Source organism: Paramormyrops kingsleyae, chromosome 1 (assembly GCF_048594095.1).
Source record: "Paramormyrops kingsleyae isolate MSU_618 chromosome 1, PKINGS_0.4, whole genome shotgun sequence".
NCBI lineage: Eukaryota > Metazoa > Chordata > Actinopteri > Osteoglossiformes > Mormyridae > Paramormyrops > Paramormyrops kingsleyae.
In genome coordinates, this window is record NC_132797.1 from 8,840,372 (window position 1) to 8,861,602 (window position 21,231).

At 45.9% G+C, this 21,231-nt stretch overlaps 2 protein-coding genes across 11 annotated transcripts in view; one reads left to right on the forward strand and one right to left on the reverse strand.

Annotated features, from left to right (window-relative positions):
- Positions 1-4: 4 nt before the first annotated feature.
- On the reverse strand, positions 5-2,805 carry rlig1 (RNA 5'-phosphate and 3'-OH ligase 1). The gene is made up of 7 exons (XM_023795205.2): positions 2,615-2,805; positions 2,076-2,193; positions 1,906-2,001; positions 1,648-1,764; positions 1,154-1,351; positions 906-1,075; positions 5-828 (listed from the first exon to the last, which is right to left on the reverse strand). Exons 1-7 carry the CDS (start codon positions 2,702-2,704, stop codon positions 640-642), a joined length of 978 nt encoding a protein of 325 aa, XP_023650973.2. The 5' UTR covers positions 2,705-2,805; the 3' UTR covers positions 5-639.
- Positions 2,806-15,273: 12,468 nt separating this feature from the next.
- The window catches only part of mgat4c (mgat4 family member C), a 93,485-nt gene continuing 87,527 nt past the window's right edge, over positions 15,274-21,231 (forward strand). For 8 of the 10 annotated variants that reach the window (XM_072708887.1, XM_072708913.1, XM_072708920.1 and 5 more), the window contains exon 1: positions 15,274-15,819. The gene's annotated coding sequence lies outside the window, so the exon portion shown is untranslated. The remainder of the gene's footprint in view (positions 15,820-21,231) is intronic. The other 2 variants (XM_023795212.2, XM_072708927.1) reach the window with 2 other exon arrangements.

The following is a 21,231-nucleotide window of genomic DNA, read 5'->3' on the forward strand; positions in this document are numbered from 1 at the left end:
CCACTTAGATTTAAATAGTTTAATAACATACAAGAAATACAGCTGCTGTCCGTACAGCAGCATAAGCTTAACTCTTAAGATCAGCCATATTTTGGAAATCAACTAATCAGAAGATAGCAGAAATGCAGAGGTAATGTACACTTCAGAAAGGAATGTCTAAGTTCACGCCCCCCCTCACGGCACACCTTGTCTGTCCGCCTCACCTGAAAATCCTTAGTTTTGTTTCTGGGTGGAGGACACCGAGTTTGAAATGAACTCTGACCTAGCAAATGTAGAAGGTCAATCGGCTCATGCTGCCTGTAGTGTTAGATTATATTCACTTTTATTCCTGATATCGCTCTTGCTGCTGCTTAGCTAATTTAACCTTTGGCAATATAGCTTCAAATGACAAATCTGCAGTGACCGATACCTTTGTGGAGCAAATATTTACACTGCAATGCACTCAGATGTGCAGAGATCTTTGCAGATTAGCCTTTGCAAGTCGTGTTGGCTTGTGGGAATTTCAGGGAAACGCACTCATTCAGAGCTAAAGTTCACTAGCGGATGAGGCTCTAGCCAACCACCATGCAAACATGAAACTACACAATGTCCATCAGATAAAATCCGGAATGGCTTCACGGATCCCACATGCATTTCAGCTCATGTTCCCAGTTGGATATCCTGAATATGATCAAAGCTCTGTCCTGCCAACCTTGAAAATGCAGCAAACAGGTCTTGCGATGAAATGTCCAGATCAAGGACCGCCAAACTCAGGCTGATAACCACAGGTCTCGTGTTTAAGAAAGGGGCCCCGTTGGGCCAATTTAATCCCAGGTGGTGACGGTGGAGCTAAAATGAAACAAACGTAATTCACCACAAAACATTTGGTGACACCAGTACAGTATGTTAGGATGCTAGATGCTTACCTTCACAAGAGTGCCATTGAGGCAGTGCCAGACGATACCTTCTACCTCCGCTTCCTCACAGTCGTGAAACCATCTCAGCAGCTGGCTATAGTTCACAGGTGGTGGGTTCCTGATCTGGAGAGCTCCATGAGGTACCAGAAGGTGCACTGGTCGTTTCTTGCTGCCCAATCCTAGTAAGCCAACAGATCGAGTGTCAAACTAATCTGAGAGAACAGCAAAGGAGCTTCAAGCTGACCGCACTCTCTAACCGTAGGGATTCGCATTGATGTTGGTTCCAATGAGCTCCAGCGTTTGCTCGAGCAGCTCGGAGAGAGGAACTGCGGCTATCTCAAGGACGTCTCCGTTGTCCGTGTTGGGCCTCAACACAAGCGCTACTCCTGCGTCGTAATTCACCGCGGACGCATGCCAGCAGTACTGCTTGCTGCTCTTCTCCACAGGAACCCAACCTAAATCAAAACACCAGACAATGACTCCACTGAGAAAGCATGTGATGATAAGGAACCTGTCAACCTAGTTTCATAATAAAGTATCAAATAGACAGCATGGAATTTCCATGATATTTAACCAACACGGCTGGATCTGGTTTAAATACATCTGTCAAAACACTCAGAAAAGAGATTAATTTTGTATGATAACGCAGAAGACAAATAAAACTAAGAATGACTTGAACCATTCGCCCACATTCCTGGACCGTTCCTGAGCTATATCTCTTAGATCATCATGGAGAGACATGGTGCAATACCTGGAATGTGTCCGTTGTCATCTGGTACCGGCTGTCCATTCTGGTGCTGAACACCAAGTGCAGGGATCCAGCACTCAGGAACACTTTTGAAGTCCTCCTCAATGTTCCAGGTGAAATCTAAATAAAGGTACTCACATTTTTGTCAAAATTGTATGTACTAAATATGCATAAAAATAAAAACTATTAATGTCAGATTCTACTAGGTTAACTATTAGTTGAAATCAACAACGCATTAAAAAGTGAACCCTAATGCAATACCTTTGCAGCTGGCGTGGGACTGCAGAAATTTTTTGAACCTTTTGTCGGCCTGCTTATTGGGCTTCCTGTCCAGCCGAGCCCAGAGCCATGGTCTCCCTGCGGGGAGAGAGAGTGCTTAGCACGTCCGGGAGACGCTTCGCGCTCAGTGACCTGCAGGGGGCGCTGCTTACCCTGGTAAGAGGAAACGTAGCAGCAGGTCCCATCCAGCTTCTCCGTAGCTATCGAACTGTGGACGTGGGAGGCCTCCGCTCTTGGGTTCAGCTTCTCCGTAGCTACTACTTGAAAGTGCTACAGGCATAAAAGGTCTGTAAGTGTGCGTGTGGGTCTGAGCCTCTCCCATGATGCATCAAGTCCGAGGACCTAATACTCCGATGAATAATGAAAATTATGACTCATAACCTGCCAAATACCGCAAACCAGGCTGCTGCGTGTAACGGTAATGACAGGAATAATAATGTTTGCCCCGTGCTTGTGCAGCCCAATATCTTAGGCGAACTGGCATCGCTGAATGGCGGTGTATGTCCCCTGTGATGGACTGGCATCCATCCAGTCCAGGCTGTCCCTCGCCCTATGCTGGAACTGGCTCCATTTTCCATTCTCAGACTATAATACAAGTTATTTTTGCGCCATACAAAGCGGAACAGCATCCATAAGCGCTTATAGCACATGGCTCGTGTGTGACGGCCAAAGGATGATGACGCAGACGCACCTGCAGATGGCGCTTCCTTGACGGCTCCTCTTTGACCTCCGTCAGAAAGACGCAGGGTATCTTTTGCTGAACAGCGGCCAAACGGCGCATTGTGCTGGTAAATCAGGGAGTGAGATCGCGCATTGACGGCCACTTTCTTCCCCGGAAATGCCGCGCATGTGCATTATGGCATCGCGCCGCATCTCGGGACTTGTAGTTCATCGCCACGTGGGCGCCGCCGTCATGCCCGAGAAGACCTGAGCGTTTGACTGTCGCACATTAATGCAATTAAGGAATGATATAAAGGGCTAAGCATAGTAAAGGTGCCAGTGCAGTCTGATCTGGTACATTGTTTTGGATCTGATTCATTCATTCATTCATTCATTGTTGTACCCTGTCAGGTAATAAGAAGTCCTGATACACAACAGAAATGGTAATTTTATTGCATGAAAGTTACTGAACTTTATAACAACGATGTCAGTATTTCTTCTTATTACCTGAGTATTTCTTCTTATCTCAGCATTTTGTCCTAGTTTGCTTATGGCATTGCATTCTAAGTTTATTTTTAGCTTATATATGTATAAACCATATGGATATGACGTGCTAAACTCAATTCACTGATTAATAATATAAAAATGATTGCGTGAAATTGTTGTATGTTTGTCCTTGTTAAAGGAATGATGTGTTATTTCGCTTGAATTAATCTCTCTTGAATGAGATTAAATCAGCGATGATGCGGTGTTTACGCGGTGCGTCCACTAGGTGGCAGTATTTTCACACGGGCTAGAAGGGTGTCCGCTTCGCTGGACTCGCCTATCGAGTATGTATTAAGTCATTGACGTAGGTGTTGTTTCCTCTTCACGTTAGGGCTATATTTCTTTTTTTCCAGCTGAAATACAACACTTATTTTGTCTTAGCTGCACAGCCAGCAATCATAGGCTAATGTGTAAACCAATGAGCATGACTTTCATTGACGTTTTATCTAGAGGCAGACAGTGCCGCTGGTTTCCCACACACCTGCCATGAAGAGGGATATTCCTGCAATCGTTGCCATGACATTGTAGCTAAAGGTTTGCCAGTTAATATTGATCAAGCCCAGGTAGGAAACCCTGAAATCCAGAGAAACAAGCTGCTTTCAGCCAAGACTGAGCGCTGTAAGGATTGAGGAGAGGTATTTTAAGGTAGGTAAGGAGGCTCTTTTTCATCCTTATGGACAGTATGCAGATTTCCAGCAGCTGCAAAGACTCCTGGGACATGCGCCAGTAGCATTTAGATTTATACGACGTATTCCTCACCATAACACATGTGTCCTGCCCTTCAGTCCTTCTTGTCTTAGTTCAGCTTGTAAACTGTAGGGGTGTCAAAAAACTGTGGCCAGTCTTTGAAGGGTCTCCAAAACCTAATGTTGGGCCCCCTGGTTGGGAAAATCTACTAAAGAAGCTCTGCATTTTTAGCTGTGCTCTTAGTTAACAGTCAGCTTGTAAATTAGTAATGTCCATGGCCAGGAAAAATACCCCTTTTCATGTGAGATGAGCCAGTGGCCCTGGCATATGTCCGAATGTGACACTGGCACAGTGCACTGGAAGGAATTTATGTTCTTAAAGCCTGGTGCCAGAATCTCTGATCACAGCTCCCATTGCTGTGTGCTTGATTTCAGCTTTAAGTCCCCAGTGCAGGAAGGGTTAGGCAAAGCTTTTCCATGCTTTGCTCAGTGCAGACGGGCAATCTGTACATCCAGCTTGACAATGTGTCATTTTTTTGTACCTCTGTCATCCTTTGCTTAGAAACCTTTCTTCACATGACTCAGACCTCTGTCACTTTTACAGGAGTATAAGTTTATCCATTTAATCTTTTTTTCTAACTTCAGACAATGACGGATGTTAAAAACGTGCTGTCTCTCTCAGTGCTGTTATTAGAGATTCTGTCTGGTATGGCATGCCTGAGTAGGGGACTTCACCTTTAAGAGAAGCGCCTCCCTTTAAGATCCTGCCTGCTTTGATGTTTCTCTTACTTTATTCCTCTTACTTACACTTAAAATAGATTCCTGGCCAAAATGATCTGTCTTTTTCACCTCCAGGTGTCTCTCTGTTTAGCTTCATGCTGTGCATGTTTCAGGGGATTGTTTGAACTTATAGCTTTTGAATCTTTATTTAAGCCAATTTAAACTGTATACCCAAATGTGAGGTGGGGGTCATTGTTTATACTGCAGGGTTTATATATATATATATATATATATATATATATATATATATATATATATATATATATATATATATATATATATATACACTCACCTAAAGGATTATTAGGAACACCTGTTTAATTTCTCATTAATGCAATTATCTAATCAACCAATCACGTGGCAGTTGCTTCAATGCATTTAGGGGTGTGGTCCTGGTCAAGACAATCTCCTGAACTCCAAACTGAATGTCAGAATGGGAAAGAAAGGTGATTTAAGCAATTTTGAGCATGGCATGGTTGTTGGTGCCAGACGGGCCGGTCTGAGTATTTCACAATCTGCTCAGTTACTGGGATTTTCACGCACAACCATTTCTAGGGTTTACAAAGAATGGTGTGCAAAGGGAAAAACATCCAGTATGCGGCAGTCCTGTGGGCGAAAATGCCTTGTTGATGCTAGAGGTCAGAGGAGAATGGTCCGACTGATTCAAGCTGATAGAAGAGCAACTTTGGCTGAAATAACCACTCGTTACAACCGAGGTATGCAGCAAAGCATTTGTGAAGCCACAACACGCACAACCTTGAGGCGGATGGGCTACAACAGCAGAAGACCCCACCGGGTACCACTCATCTCCTCTACAAATAGGAAAAAGAGGCTACAATTTGCACGAGCTCACCAAAATTGGACAGTTGAAGACTGGAAAAATGTTGTCTAGTCTGATGAGTCTCGATTTCTGTTGAGACATTCAAATGGTAGAGTCAGAATTTGGCGTAAACAGAATGAGAACATGGATCCATCATGCCTTGTTACCACTGTGCAGGCTGCTGGTGGTGGTGTAATGGTGTGGGGGATGTTTTCTTGGCACACTTTAGGCCCCTTAGTGCCAATTGGGCATCGTTTAAATGCCACGGCCTACCTGAGCATTGTTTCTGACCATGTCCATCCCTTTATGACCACCATGTACCCATCCTCTGATGGCTACTTCCAGCAGGATAATGCACCATGTCACAAAGCTCGAATCATTTCAAATTGGTTTCTTGAACATGACAATGAGTTCACTGTACTACAATGGCCCCAACAGTCACCAGATCTCAACCCAATAGAGCATCTTTGGGATGTGGTGGAATGGGAGCTTCGTGCCCTGGATGTGCATCCCACAAATCTCCATCAACTGCAAGATGCTATCCTATCAATATGGGCCAACATTTCTAAAGAATGCTTTCAGCACGTTGTTGAATCAATGCCACGTAGAATTAAGGCAGTTCTGAAGGTGAAAGGGGGTCAAACACCATATTAGTATGGTGTTCCTAATAATCCTTTAGGTGAGTGTATATATATATATATATATATATATATATATATATATATATATATATATATATATATATATATATATATATATATATATAAATTTTTTAATACAACACTTCTGGAATACTGGTTTTTAATATAAAAAGTCACAATCTAAAAAATAATAAACTCTTTTTTTTTTATAGGTGAGGTACGTGGCTCAGCAACCTAAGTCTGTGTGCCTGTGATCGGAAGGTTGCCGGTTCGCGCCCCGGCCTCAGCAGAGCAGTCACATGTCTGTGGCCCTTTAAGAGCAGTCACATGTCTGTGGCCCTTTAAGAGCAGTCACATGTCTGTGGCCCTTTAAGAGCAGTCACATGTCCGCCTTGGGCAGGGCCTTGAACCCCCCCAGCTCTGCACATTAGTTGGCCCTGTGCTCTGACCCCCACGTTATTGAGAGCAATGTGGGATTGGTGAAGAGAAGCATTCCAGTGCATCTGTACTTGTGCAAATGGCAAATAAAGCATGTTTGTTGTTATACTGGAAGCAGACGCACAGTACAGTTCACCCTTCTGCATTGTGACTTTCCCCACTGCAGTGTCGATATGTCGCTGGATTGGCATGGAAAATTAAATGGGAATTTGGGAGTTCTGCAAAAGCCAGCTGATGGTAAAGCTGAGAATCCATCAGGTGATAAAGTCACATCTAGCACAGGTCATTTTGCACACGTCTTTTAGAAAATGAAATCTGAAAAACAAAACTCAAGCAATATAGAACTAAAATAATTAAAAAAATACTTGCCCTTGAAATTTCTAGCGCAGTGCGTGTAGACAGCGTGTAGACGGCGTGTAGACAGTGTATCTTTCACTCTTACAACATGTTGGTCTTGCACTGTGTTCCCTGGCAAACATTCAGCTTTCATTCTTTGGGATTAAGCGAAGACGCACAGCCCTGCCAGCTCCATGCCGCATCAGGACATCCAGGGTGCCGCTGCAGTTATTTCCCTGAAAATCACCTTAAGGCTGCTGACATTGACTGGGCTGATGAGATCCTCCCTCTCGCCAGTCACTGTTACAGATGATAAGGCCGCTTATGTTGACGGGCTGATGCCAGTCGAGACGCAGCCTTGACCAATAATAATAATAAATTTCCACAGCGCCCCCTTTTGGGTGTAGCCCCACCTGCGCCCTGTGCTGCCAGGAACTGTCTTCAGGATATGCACTTGTAAGATGGTAGTTCTGTAAGAAATGTATGTGTAACATCAAATTAATTAGGAAATTAATACAAGAGGCATAAGTCATGCACTTTCTAAGAACACCTATGTTTCATTGGTAGTACTAGGTGGCAAGAAGCTGACGTGAATGACAAATGTTTACAGAATGTTTATCAGTGTCATGGGTATCTCATAAATGTTAGTATGCCCAGTTTGTATGACTCCTAAAATGAGGAAACTCCACTACCCAGCATGCAGTGCACAGAACTTCCCAAAGAAGATGCAAATTTATGTGTCCGAGTCTGATTAGGTGACCGTTAAAGCGTGATATTCTATCGCTCTTTGATTACTTGCCATATGAGTGCTGGTATTTGCTGAATTTTTAAACCACAGGATGTATATATCTCTAGATAGTTCCGATCATAGCTTAAATTTCACCGTTTGTGGACCAAGTAGCCTAAAAGAAGCTGTAATTATGCATGGATAATTAATCGCTAATGCATCTTAAATGGGAACAGGGCAGAAGGGCTTCGGGTTAGCCAGAAAATTCAGTATTGCTATCATGTGGAAGAGGTAGTGAGTTTTACTTAAGTGTTATAAGCAGGGGTAAAACCGAAGATTTTTTCCTACTAGCCGACTGAGCCAGTTCAGTTAGAAACGTAGTCCGACATGCAGTCTTTTCACTAGCAAGTAGGCTCGTATTAACTTGACTTTGTACTCGCCCTTAGTCTGAATCGCAGGCAAGTGGGTGGGCATATTTTTCAGCCTTATTTAAAACAACCGTTAACAGGTCAAGCTCATAGCCATCAGCCTGAATTGAAAGATGTGAAGACATAGGCAATGTGCTGGACCACCACCTTTGGTGACCTCTCAGGACACCAGCGAGGAGGTCCTCAGGAGCATCAGGGTCCTGGGGAGTGAAGCCTTTTTCCTCATGACCCGCAGTGACTTCACTGGACGCCAGTGTTATTAACTCAGGTCCACTGCACTTGGTGTCACCTAATGTCCACTGTGCTTGGTGTCACCTCTGGTCCGCCAGGCTTGATATCACCTTAGGTTTCTTGAGTTCTGTGTCACCTCAAGTCTGCCAGGCTTGGTGTCACCTCTGGCCTGCTGGGTTCGCTGTCACCTAAGGTCCGCCAGGTTCAGATCTGCCGGGCTTGGCGGATTCAGTCTGGCGTCTCTTCATTCCTTTTCCAGCAGCCTGGTGAACAATACCAACGTTTTCCTAGTTTCCTTTTTTGGAAGCATCTTCCTGTAACCGCAAACCCCCCCCCAACATCAGCGGCTTCTGTATGCTGCCAGGCCTCCTGCTAATGTGTCTGTGTGGGAAAGGTCCTGATGAGGTGGGGGTCTCAGCTCCCGCCCCCTCTGCATGGGGGGGGGGGGCTTGAAGCACCACCCTTTAACGCCCCTACATCCGGTCATGTCTTAGGAAGGGGATGCGGCTGTAGAAGCGCTGAGTGGCCGTGTGGCGATGCCCTACGCTTTGAAATCACCCTGAAAATGCCCCACCAAGACCCTCAGTGGAGGAAGACAACTTCCTGTCTAATCAATGAGGGCAATAGTGCAGAGAAGCATCTCAGCCCAAATCTTTTCATGTTCAGCCTCCATAATGGGGTAGATCGATGTTCCTCGGCCGTCACTCGGAAGGGCCGCTGGTCTGCATTCTACTGTTTGTTTTGTCATCCTTAAAGCCCCTGGATGTAAATCATTGTAGCGAATCCAATTACCTTAACGGACAGTCGGATGGGCGCTTTCTCACCACGCTTTCAGCCCAGCTAACCGTCAGCTTTTAACTTGTCGCCGCACGGGCGTTCACCCGAAGCCCAAGAACATATCAGCCGCTGGTCCTGGACCCCGATATCAACCCCAGCTCAATTATTCCAGCTCAGAGGCTCCGGCTCCGTATAAAGACTCCGTGTTCGTGAAACCATGAGCAGCACTGGATTTAATTTGCCACCAAAAGGGTTCAATTTGCAATACAAATGCGAGGCGGCGTCACAAATAAAAATGGTAATCGGCGAGAGGAAACAGGTTTAAATATGTGGAAAAGCCTCCTCATCCGCAAGCTAATTGGAACCCGACAGAGCGCTTTGACTTGCCGTCCATGCTGAGCCCCCCGCTCGGGCTAATCCGGGGGCCCAACGGCAGTCTGACAGCTCCTTCCATGGCGCTGCGGGCTGCATCAAGTGGGCTGCATGTTCCTGCGGATGCGCAGACGTGCAGCTGCCTCGGTTCCGCATGGAGGCCGACCCCAACGTGCTCGCGTTTCTGCTCCACATTTCGTCTGCTTTTTTGTGCCGTTTCGTCACAGATGACAAAGGGCATTTTCGTATGTGTCACATTCTGTGACATTCACTGTTTTATTCTTCAGCTGTTTCTCTGCCTATTTCATGTAGGGCTATATATCTAATTCTGCTGAATTCTGGATTTCCACCAGGATTGTATTCATCTTGTCTGTGGTTCACACTGATTTAATCTTATAGTTTAAGCCAATGGAAACAGTGTCCCACATAATTCTCCAGTCCCTCTAACACTCCCCCCTCACATCGATACCCTCTCCTGCCTCCCTTAGCCCTCCGTGGGACGGCTTCCCCAGTTGTCGCCCCAAGACGGCCATCTTGGCTGATGGTATATAACATAGTGGCCTTTGTTGCTAAGCGATAATATTTCAGCCCGTTATTCTAACCCTGAGACTCTGTCCTGCCGTAATGTATGATCTGAACTTCCAGAGGCATTAATGAAGTCCAGCCGTATTTCACCCGGGGAATGCCGACTCGGTAATTAATAACGCTGATTCATGCGGATCCCAGTGATCCCCCTGAAATCAGCAGCTATCTGTCACAGAGACTCATCATGTGTTAGGCTGCATCCACACGACAAGCGGCATCATTCTGTGCCGTCGTACGTAATGGGGAGAGCGGTGCTGCTCTACGCTGGTGCAACGCTGCCTCGTGTGCCAAGCGCCGCCCCGTTTTTGCCACTTTGCCACCCTGCTCAAAGTTCACATCAATTGAACGTTCACCTACTTCACTGATGTTTATGTGTATTTCTGCAAAGCCATTATCTGCAGCATCCTCAAACAAAATGGTGCATTACTGGATCACTGACTCAGCGATGCGCAGGAAATGGTCAGGTGTCTGTGGATGACATTGGGATTAAAGAGGATTGAATGTTGGTCTTGATTCCCTCAGAATGGCTGAGGTGTCAGAGCCATGGATGGATACGCGTCACGGTGAGATCTCTGTGTGGTTTGTGATGGGACAGCATCCTCCAGACAGCTTGTTAGTGAGCCCTCCCAGAGAATTCGCCATGACTCCATGTTGACCCACTTTCCTGTCATGTCATAACGTATGAGACTGGAACCTCATTGGTTTCCTTTTTTCAGGTTGTGTAATCATTACTGTCACATCAGCACCATCTGTGTATGCCTCATTACGTTTGAATATTCAGTTTATTTGAATACTTAATGATGCCTCTTTATATAGACAATTTACAAATACTACATAGAAGGCGGCCTGCAGTAGCTTTTGTTAATCACAGACTGAACATGGGCAAGCTAATGATAATTTTTACTAGCTACTAATCAGCATTCTATTTAAATTCCGTTTGATATATTTAATTCCGGGTTGATCCATCTGTGCATCTCAGAACAACAACTCCACCCGAGGGGTTCCTGGGGTGGGTGGGGGGTCTTAAAGAACAAGGCAGGGGACAACCTGGATGGGATGCCAGTTCATCATCACCATCATCATAATAATAATAATAATAATATTGTTGTTGTTGTTGTATTTGAGACCTCCACTAGCCCAGCAGAGTGACAGAACCTACATAAAGTATCCAAACATTCACAGTGATTTGATTGTCATCTGCCTCAGCAGTAGGTGTTGATCATGAGTGAGACAGAAACCTCGCTCGTTAGTGCTGTCTCATTTGGAGATTTATTTACTGATTGGGGGGTATTCCACAGAGCAGGATTTCTTCATTAGCTAGATAACTTAAGCCAAATGTTAGGATTGTCCAATAGGAATGTCACCTACCTCTCTTCCTATTGGACAGACTTCACGTTAGGCTTAAGTTATCCAGCTAACTGGGAAATCCTGCTTTGTGGAATAACCCCCCCCCCCCCTAGTGGGCTAATTGTAGATTACCCATGGGTCACATCAACCCCCACCCCCATAGGCCCAGCTGCGTCGCTTGTCATTCTGCACCTGGAAATGACAGACGGCTGTGGAAATGCACTTTGCTTTCGCAGTAATTAAATGCACTTCACCAGATAACCCTAAAAGCAAGAAGTTCACGTAACAATGCTCAATCTAATTAACTGTGTTATCAAGCCGAAGACGGCAGCGGAAAGCCTAATGCAGTCCACCGAGCGCGATGAAACACCTCTGTAATTCTATTATTAGACTCTGAATCATTCATTCGCAATAAAGTATCCGGATGAGAAATCAATACGAAATTAAATAAGTGCACAGTGTTCGGTTATTTACGAGTGAGCACGCTAGGGACCAGGCAGCGGCATCTTCGCTCTCGCTTTCATGTTACCTTAGTGCCACTTCAGCGGGGGGATCATCTCTGGCGTGTAATTCAGTAATTTCCCTTCAAAGAGTCTCGAAGGTCCAAGGATGGCAGCCTGGACATACAGTGAAGAGGCAAACAAGTGTCTTCGGATGGTTCGGGGGGGGGGGGCTCGATGATGCAGGAAAGCCTTGTGAGATGTTTCCCCAGCCCTAGACAGGCCACACTGGCATGTCATCTTTTAAGGTCTGGGCTCAAGGTCAGCAGATTTTGGATGAGAGCCTGCAGAGAAAAAAGCCCATTAGTGGTTCCATTGGAGGTTCATCTCCCTTGTGGTGCGGACCACCCCCCCCTTCGATGCCCTGGAGACCTCCGGGACTCTTAGTGCCGCCGAGGCAGACCGATGAGTTGCTTGCTCACATCGGCCCCCGGCCAGCCGAAGAGAGGGAGTTGCCTTGACGCGCTGGAGCAGGCCGGTATTTCACCGGCCCCGTCCAAAAAAGAGTGTTTATTAGGTCAATTTTCCTCGTGTATTTTTAGCTGTGGTGTCAGCCCAGGCTACCAATGGCAGCTCTTTAGAAGCTTAACATTTCAAACATGGCAGTTTGGATGGCAGGAGTGAAAAAATCTCTATAAACGTCGAGCCTCTTGGAATTCGAAACTCTGCCGTGTAGCCGTGACCCTCTGACATCGGATGTGTCTTTCACGGCATTGATCGGTCACATATAAACACGAGTCATGTGATCATTCTGCATTTTGTCTCTATGTTCATTGTATTTACCATCAAATCCTGCCCCGGGATGTTTAGAATGTCATTTGGTGATGGTTACCTAATGATTTCTCTACCGCTGCCTTGGGAAATGGACTCTGATGTTTGCAGCAGGGAGACGAAACCCTGAGCGAAGCACCTTCCCTGGAGCTTCTTTCTGGAAGCTTCTCACAGTCTATATTGATTACATTCAGTCTGACATGGGACTGGTGGAATGCGGAGGTAGCTATATTAGGCCAAATACGTGTCCGACGTCCCATCAGACATCTTTCAACGATAAATAAAGAAATGCATTTAATGACTTTCATGACGCTATAGCACTGTTGCCTCGCACCTCGGGGCCAGGGTTCCATGTGTGCGGAGTTTGCATGTTCTCTCGTGTTGTCAGGAGGATTCCTCCAGGTACTCATCACAGTCCAAAAACAAACTGAGGTTACTTGGATTTCCTGAATTGCCTGTAGGTGTGTGTGTGTGTGTGTAGATGGTGTGTAAGTGTGCCCTGTGATCGAGTTGGGGCCCCATCCTGGGTTCTTCCCTGCCTTGCGGCCATAGGCTCCAGACCCCCTGCAACCCTGAAAAGGACAAGCAGGTATGGATGGATGACAAAGTTTTGACATGTGAGCAATTACTGATTTCTGGCATCATTCCTCAGCCAATTGGAGCAGGTTTTCAGGGCTTGTATGTTGTGCGATGAAGGACTGCAAAGCGAATGACACATGACCTGTCCTGCTTCTTACTCCATGTGTGCCCCTTCTGACTGCACGTTTCGGCCTCACTGCAGCCTATTAATATTTTTGTGAAGTTATTTTCTAGATAAGACACAAATGAATATACCCCCTCACCCTGTAAATGCTAAAATGGCAAAAACAATCACTGCCTGTAATCATCACAGTGTGTTACTGGAACTGATGGAATTATAGTGGGAATGGTGATTAAAAACCAGCGTCCCACCCCAGCAAACGTGCCGTTCACATCTCTATGCCGTACTGTGCAAACATTAGTATGCTAATATGGCAATGATTCTCATTAAAATGCTTCAAAGTGGTCAATAATACTTCAATTAGTGTTCCATACAAGCACATCTGGAATTCTATAGCTAAGGCTGTATAGCTTAAATCCTGCGCAGTGTGTGTAATGCCCTGTAATTCCTGCGATTCCTTAAGCATGCACATTCAGAGTTACGATGGCCATGCTCTTTATAATGCATTGAATGTGCATTATAGCTATTTATTATGCTATTTTATGATTACATTTGTAACACTGTAAATCAAAGTTAGTGTCTCCAAGTCTATTTTTGCCAGTATTTTGTAGTCAGTGCAAAGCACTAAACTCAGGGCTTAAATTATCTCAAAGTCCTTGTGAGGAGGTCAAGGGCCAGCTTGCATTCAAAAATGCGTTCAGATCCGCTGCGTTTTGACCACTTTTCCATGGTACCTGAGAAAGGGAAGAAGCCCCAAATTAAATTGCAGTTTAATATGTGGCTGCTTTATTTCTGGAGAATGTCGTATGTGCTACACGTTAAATGCATACAGATGCGGTACATGCTACGCTAACATGTTTGGAAGGCTCCCAAAGCTGCTTCTGCTAAGAGGTTAATTACACGCATTAATTAAGCCTGTAGCAGCAGCTTGGGGGCACGGGGGGGGGGGGGACTCTGCAGTAGCTTCATTTATTATGAATCGGCGGCGCCCCGCGGAGGTGGAGCTCAGTGAGGTGTTCACGGGTGTCACCCGGCACAAAAGCCGCGGTAAAGACACAAAGTTCACTTCAGAGACACTCTTCAGCTCACAGCATCCACCGAAAACTAGGTGTTTTGAAAATATAATGGTGAATGAACAGCAGAGAGAGAGGGAGAGAGAGGGAGAGAGAGGGAGAGAGAGGGAGCCCTGTTATCCGGGCCTGGATTCAGCACCGTTTGCTGCTTTGTAGCTCCAGCACACATGCAGCTCTGGAGCGGCCATGTAGGGAAGTTAAACCCCGACATGCAGCCTGCAAGGGTGAAATCAAAGCCCTCCTTACTGCATGTGACTGTCTCCGCTCGCAGAAGGAGACAGCGAGCGCTTTTGGGTCGCCAGGTGACCTTTGACCTCTCTGCTGGCGCGGGCTGTTTGTTTTGCCGTGCCGAGTAACGCCGTAAATCACACATGACAGGAGTGAAGCTTCGGGTCAGGCCCCCTGTGATGGATCCGGCCCGGCGGTTCTGCTCCCGTGCCTGGGGCCCTCACTGCTGGTACCAGATCCGCTCAAGCAGCTCGAGTCCCGAAGAGAAGCGGGTTAACAGATGGACGGCTGCCCTCTCCGCTCCACTGTCATCACGCTGGCCTCTGCACTGCTGCCTTACAGGCGTATCACTGTGCGACAGTGGCTTTTATGCTGTAAAATTGGAGGGATCACAAAGACAGAGACAAGCATTAATGGGTATGTGTGTGACTGTGTCTGTGGATGGATACGTAGGTATGGTTTGATACACAAAATTCTATTGGTCTGTGTGTACATATGGTTTGATACAAAACATCCTATTGGTCTGTGTGTACATATGATTTGATACAAAACATCCTATTGGTCTGTGTGTACATATGGTTTGATACAAAACATTCTATTGGTCTGTGTGTAACTATGGATTGATACACACCATCCTATTTGTTAGGGTATAGGTATGATTTCACACAAAGTGTCCTGTTGTTTTATATGTAGGTATGATTTGATGGCCGGAAAAGACTCAGAAACATGATATCAGGTTTTAAATAACTTGTGGATCTGTGTGCAGAAGTTTGAGAAATAGGAGTCATAGAAATACTTGAAGTAGTTATAGGAGAAGACAGAATGTTAGACATCAATACTAACTTTAGGCATGTGAGTGATATTCTCAGTAAGGTGATCATCAGAATGGTGGCTTCTTCGGGTCAGTCTCTGTGCTCGGGTGATGCTTCTGGCCTTCAGGGTCATGGAGGGCAGAGGTGCCCAGGTTTGGGGTTGACAGAGGCTCTGGACCCTTCCGGAAATGACGGAATAGCATTGGTGCAGTAGCATCCCCAGCAGGAGAGGCTGTGATATTTAAGGCAAGATGGACTAAAATAGACCTCAGTGAGCTAGACTGAAATGGTACGTCTTCAGGCTGGATTTAAGTGTGAAGGTACGATTGACAGATACTTTGGTCTCAAAAACTAGGAACCCAGTAGGTGAAGGCTGATTTTTGGATACAACATCATTATTTCGGCATATCTCTGGGAGTTGTGAAACATTTTATAGAGGTAATGTAAACACCGATTACATCAAACCGAAGTTTAAGACCTTAACGTTAAGGATCTGGAATCAATCTGCTTATGTCTTTATATGCCCTGAGTATGGGGGTGTTTAACACTGCATTGTCTGCAGCTGTACATACTGTGAATGAATCTTTACCAAGTTTTATTGCCTATAAACTAGCTTTTCTCTAGCTTGTAATGCTGTCAGTGAATGCAGCATAGACGACCTGCAGCTTTGTTGTTCTCCTGAAAATGTGATTATATCTGTATCTGTGATTATGTCCGTATCTGATCGGCATGTCACTCTGTGACAGCAGTGTCTCACTATGCCTTTTAGGTGGTATTTATAACCTTTTGTTCATTTCTCCCATCGAATAACCATTTTTTTGTTCAGTGCATATAATATACATTATCCTGTCTCAAGAACATGCATATTTTAACAATTACAAATGTGTACAAAGATTTCCTCCTACATACCATTGATTAAATTTATTTTTAGAAATAAGCAGCACATGTTTAATGTTAGTCCCGGGTCAGTGCTGCACCACGTTCTGACACATCCAGGTAATCTGTTAAACGACTCGAGATGCAGCTCATCTGTCTCCTATTATTTCTATGGCATCGAAAGAAACATGAGCTGTTGTGCTGGAGTGAAATAAATATGAAATTCTTTGACATGCCTTCAGCTACGGAGTGAGTCCGTGTGTGAGGCATGTGTCCGATCAGGCCTGAGGCGTGTCTGAGTCCGTGTGTGAGGCATGTGTCCGATCAGGCCTGAGGCGTGTCTGAGTCCGTGTGTGAGGCATGTGTCCGATCAGGCCTGAGGCGTGTCTGAGTCCGTGTGTGAGGCATGTGTCCGATCAGGCCTGAGGCGTGTCTTAGTCCGTGTGTGAGGCACATGCCATTCATACTTGAGGCGTGTATGAATATATGCTTCGTGGAACACCCCCCAGGAAACCATTGTGGCTGGATTCAGAAACTTGTCATATGGCTGTAGAGTCACTCCCTAGCTCCCCTCTCTGCTTTTGGGACGGAACACAGAGTGAATTTTCTGAGATTGGGATTCTGGTTTGTAAAAACAATATGCTAGCTAATAGCCGGCTGTGGAAACACACTTCAAAACCAGACCTAGAGCCATCCTTGCAGCCCACTGCAATCCCTCAGTGGTGATGTGCTATTCTTAGGGCGTCTGTGTCCATTCGTTGTCACAGGTGAGCGGGTGTCTCACCACATCACAGCGCCACCATCTGCACAGCTCACAGGATGCAGTGGCAGGTTAGAAACCGCAGGTACAGACAGGATCATTTTGGGCACCTGAGGAACAGCCGGGATGAATTACCTTTTGATGGCAGTTCCCAGACTCGCCGGGAAAGGAGACAAAGTCTGTAGTGAAATTCGAAAGGGGTTTATGCAAAAATATATACAGCTGGGATAATTATGTGAGAAAAAGGCGCCTTTCTTGTCTCCTGAAGCCTAAAAATACAGCAGGAAATGGCAGAAGAGAGAAATGGGGAAAGTGTGCAGTAGAAATAAGACAGCAGAGGCATTCTGGGAAACCTCTGATCACGCAACAGTGGAAAACTGGGTATAAACGAACGCCGCTTCCAGCGCGATGGCCGATATTATGACTGTCAGTGATTTTAAACGGCAAAGAAAGAATATAACGCTTCTATATGCCACATTATAGTAATGATGCTGAAAAATATCACCGACACACGCGAGGCTTTATCCATCAGCACATATTTATCTGGCTGTCCTGCCCACAGCTGCACTTCACAGGATGGCCAAAGTATCATTTAACAGTTACAGCTGGCTTTAGAGCGCCCCCTAGGCTCAACATCCAGGCATCACCGCTTCAGCGTCTTTGGTAAAGAAGCACCTACGCAAGGCTTATAGTGAAACACCAGCTAAACTCCCTAGACAGACAGGAATTAACACAGAACAAATTAATCTGTGTGTGAGGCATGTGCCTGTTCATGCCTGAGGCGTGTGTGAGGCATGTGCCCGTTCATGCCTGAGACGTGTGTGAGGCATGTGCCCGTTCATGCCTGAGGTGTGTGTGAGGCATGTGCCCGTTCATGCCTGAGGTGTGTGTGAGGCATGTGCCCGTTCATGCCTGAGGCATGTCTGAGTCCGTGTGTGAGGCATGTGCCCGTTCATGCCTGAGGCGTGTGTGAGGCATGTGCCCGTTCATGCCTGAGGCGTGTGTGAGGCATGTGCCCGTTCATGCCTGAGGTGTGTGTGAGTCCGTGTGTGAGGCATGTGCCCCTCATATCTGGGTTTCCCAATCTTTACAAAGCCCACCTGTTGTTTGCCCTTGCTCTCTGTCACTTGGGTACCTGACAAACCGTCACTGCCTCATCCGTGCTTTTCCTCCTGCATGTGTCTGTGAGATTATGTAAAACTTGAGCTATCAGCAGAATGTGTTTGGCATCTGACACCCCCCCTCCCCCCCCAAAACACTGGGGGGGGGGTCCTTCTGGCTCAGAGGCCCTCTGGCTGACCCTGCTTCTGCTGGGCCAAACTATTACAGTATACCTATGTATATCAGTGCAGGTTGCACAATATTACAGCCTATATAATTATTTCATGTAGCAAATGACATTGACTAAGAAGTGACCAGTGTTTCCAGTGTAGTTTTCCCCCTCATTCTTCCACATGCAACACATATTCCAGCTCATGCTGAGTTACCTTGCCTTGAGTTTCTCTAGATAATTCCCAAATTAAAATAACTACAATTTCAGGATTTTAAACTTCTACATAAATAATGTATCTGGTTAATTAATAAGATCCTCTTGAGTTTTAACCCACCTACTGATTTTTAATATTCGCTTTTTGCTGATAAGAATTGCTTAATTGCTGTTCACACAAAATAAACACCATTTATTTGGATGGGTGCAAAGTAATAAGTTAAAGACCAGCCACAGTGGGCAGTGAAACCTAATGCGTCTCCCTGGTGATGACCGCAGATCCTGGCAGCACAGCTGGATGGCTATATGCCCCCATGTTTCTCTGTAAGGCTGCCCCCCCCCACCGCTCGGACCCGTGCCACTGAAGAAGGCCAATCCCCGGATGGCCTTCTCCATCTTAGACACTTCATAAAACCTTGAATGAAAACCCACGGCAGTTAGGCATCACTCTGGTGATGTGTGGGTCAGTAGGTTAGGGGGCCAGGCCTGTGGATGGAAGGTCGCTGGTTTGAATCCCAGGTCGCCGGTCGGAAAAGTAAGCAAGGCCCCAAACACCCGGTTGGTCTAACCTTGCTTTCTCAGTTGTGTGTTGCTTTGGATAAAAGCATCTGATAAATGTTTTTGAATGAAGTACGGAGAGGAAAGATGTCCCCTATGGACTGTTGTGCCAGTGAAAGCATGTCATTCTCAGTCCATCCATCCATTTTCTATAACCCTGTTCAGGGACAGGAGGCTATGAGCACAAGGCAGGGAACAACACAGGATGAGGTGCCAGGTAATTGCAGGGCATGCTCACACTTCTACAGACAATTTGGTAACTCTAATTAGCCTCAGTATGTCTTTGGACTGTGGGGGGAAACCAGAGTATGTGGAACAGACCCCACAACAACACAGGTAGAACATGCAAACACCACACACAGAACCTCAGCAGGGGCTCGAACTCTGATCCCAGGGATGCAAAGCAACAACGCTAACCACTGCACCACTGTGCTGCCACAGTACTCTGTCATATTGAGTTTCATATTTTAGGACAGCCCTGCATAACGACACCCAGGGTTTCGGTGGAATGGACCCCTTTTCACATTACTGATGCTGGCAGAATGTTAAGAGCCTTCGTCATAGCCTTAATCGAACGTGATGTTGAAAGCTTTTGGTTACTGAGGCTAAAAGTTACAAAAATCCCCCAAAGCTAATCTGAGTGCAGTTGAGATGCTTTAAGAGACTTTTAAACACATCTCATGAATTAGCATCCCGATCAGTCTCTGTAACGACTCTACTCACTGCTTCAAATCCATGCTCTACTGCCATTTTACCTCCCCTTTCACAATAGATGCTCCCAAGAATATGGGGGGTGTTCCACGAAGCAGGACTTCTCAATTGGTTGGCTTAACTTAAGCTGGAAGTCATGATCGTCCAATCAGAGTTTGGGTAAGGAGCATTCCTATTGAACAATCATGACGTCAATCTTAAGTTAACCCAGCTAACTGAGACGTCCTGCTTCATAGACCCCCCCCCTCCCCCCCCAGGAGACAAGTGCAGATGAATACAGAAGCCTGCCATAAACACAACTGTATGGCTGGAAGGTTGCTCCATAACCATACTCTCTGTTATTGGGTCGGAGCACAGACTGCATTTTCTGAGATTGAGATTCTGGTTTGTAAAAACAAAACAGGTACCGACAGGATCATTTTGGGAATCTGAGAAACAGCTTGGCTGAATTACCTTTGATGGCAGTTCCCAGACTCAGCGGGAAAGGAGGCAAAGCTTGCAGTGAAATTCGAAAGGCAGTGTGTTTATGCAAAAATATAAACAGCTGGGATAATTATGTGAGAAAAAGGTGCCTTTCTCATCTCCTGAAGCCTAAAAATACAGCAGGAAATGGCAGAAGAGAGAAATGGGGAAAGTGTGCAGTAGAAATAAGACAGCAGAGGCATTCTGGGAAACCTCTGATCACGCAACAGTGGAAAACTGGGTATAAACGAGCGCCGCTTCCAGCGCGATGGCCGATATTCCAACTGTCAGTGATTTTAAACGGCAAAGAAAGAATATAACGCTTCTATATGCCACATTATAGTAATGATGCTGAAAAATATCGCCGACACACGCGAGGCTTTATCCATCAGCACATATTTATCTGGCTGTCCTGCCCACAGCTGCACTTCACAGGATGGCCAAAGTATCACTTGGCAGTTACAGCTGGCCTTAGAGCGCCCCCTAGGCTCAACATCCAGGCATCACCGCTTCAGCGTCTTTGGTAAAGAAGCACCTACGCAAGGCTTATAGTGAAACACCAGCTAAACTCCCTAGACAGACAGGAATTAACACAGAACAAAAGAAAACAACAAGGATGCATTTTTTTTGTTTAGTTGACACTTTTATCCAAAGTGACTTATTTTTGAGAAAGCAGGTTCAGCCAGTTCATGGTGCAACTGGGAGTTAAGAGCCTTGCTCCAGGGGACCAACAGTTAAATTACTTTGCTGACCACAGGATTTGAACTGGTGACCTTCCAGTCGCAGACTTAGCATCCTAATCCACTGAACCACGTAATATTATAACGCCACTTAGATGGCAATTAATACAAAGGCAGCAAAGCCTGATGGGAAGGTGTTAGGAGGGAGAGAATGGCCTGGGATGCAGGGAGGAAGCAGAAGGAGCTTCTCCGCCATTATAGCGAAGCAGCAGTGGCACAGTGAAGCAGTGGCAGCACTGCCTCATTAAAGCTGGGGG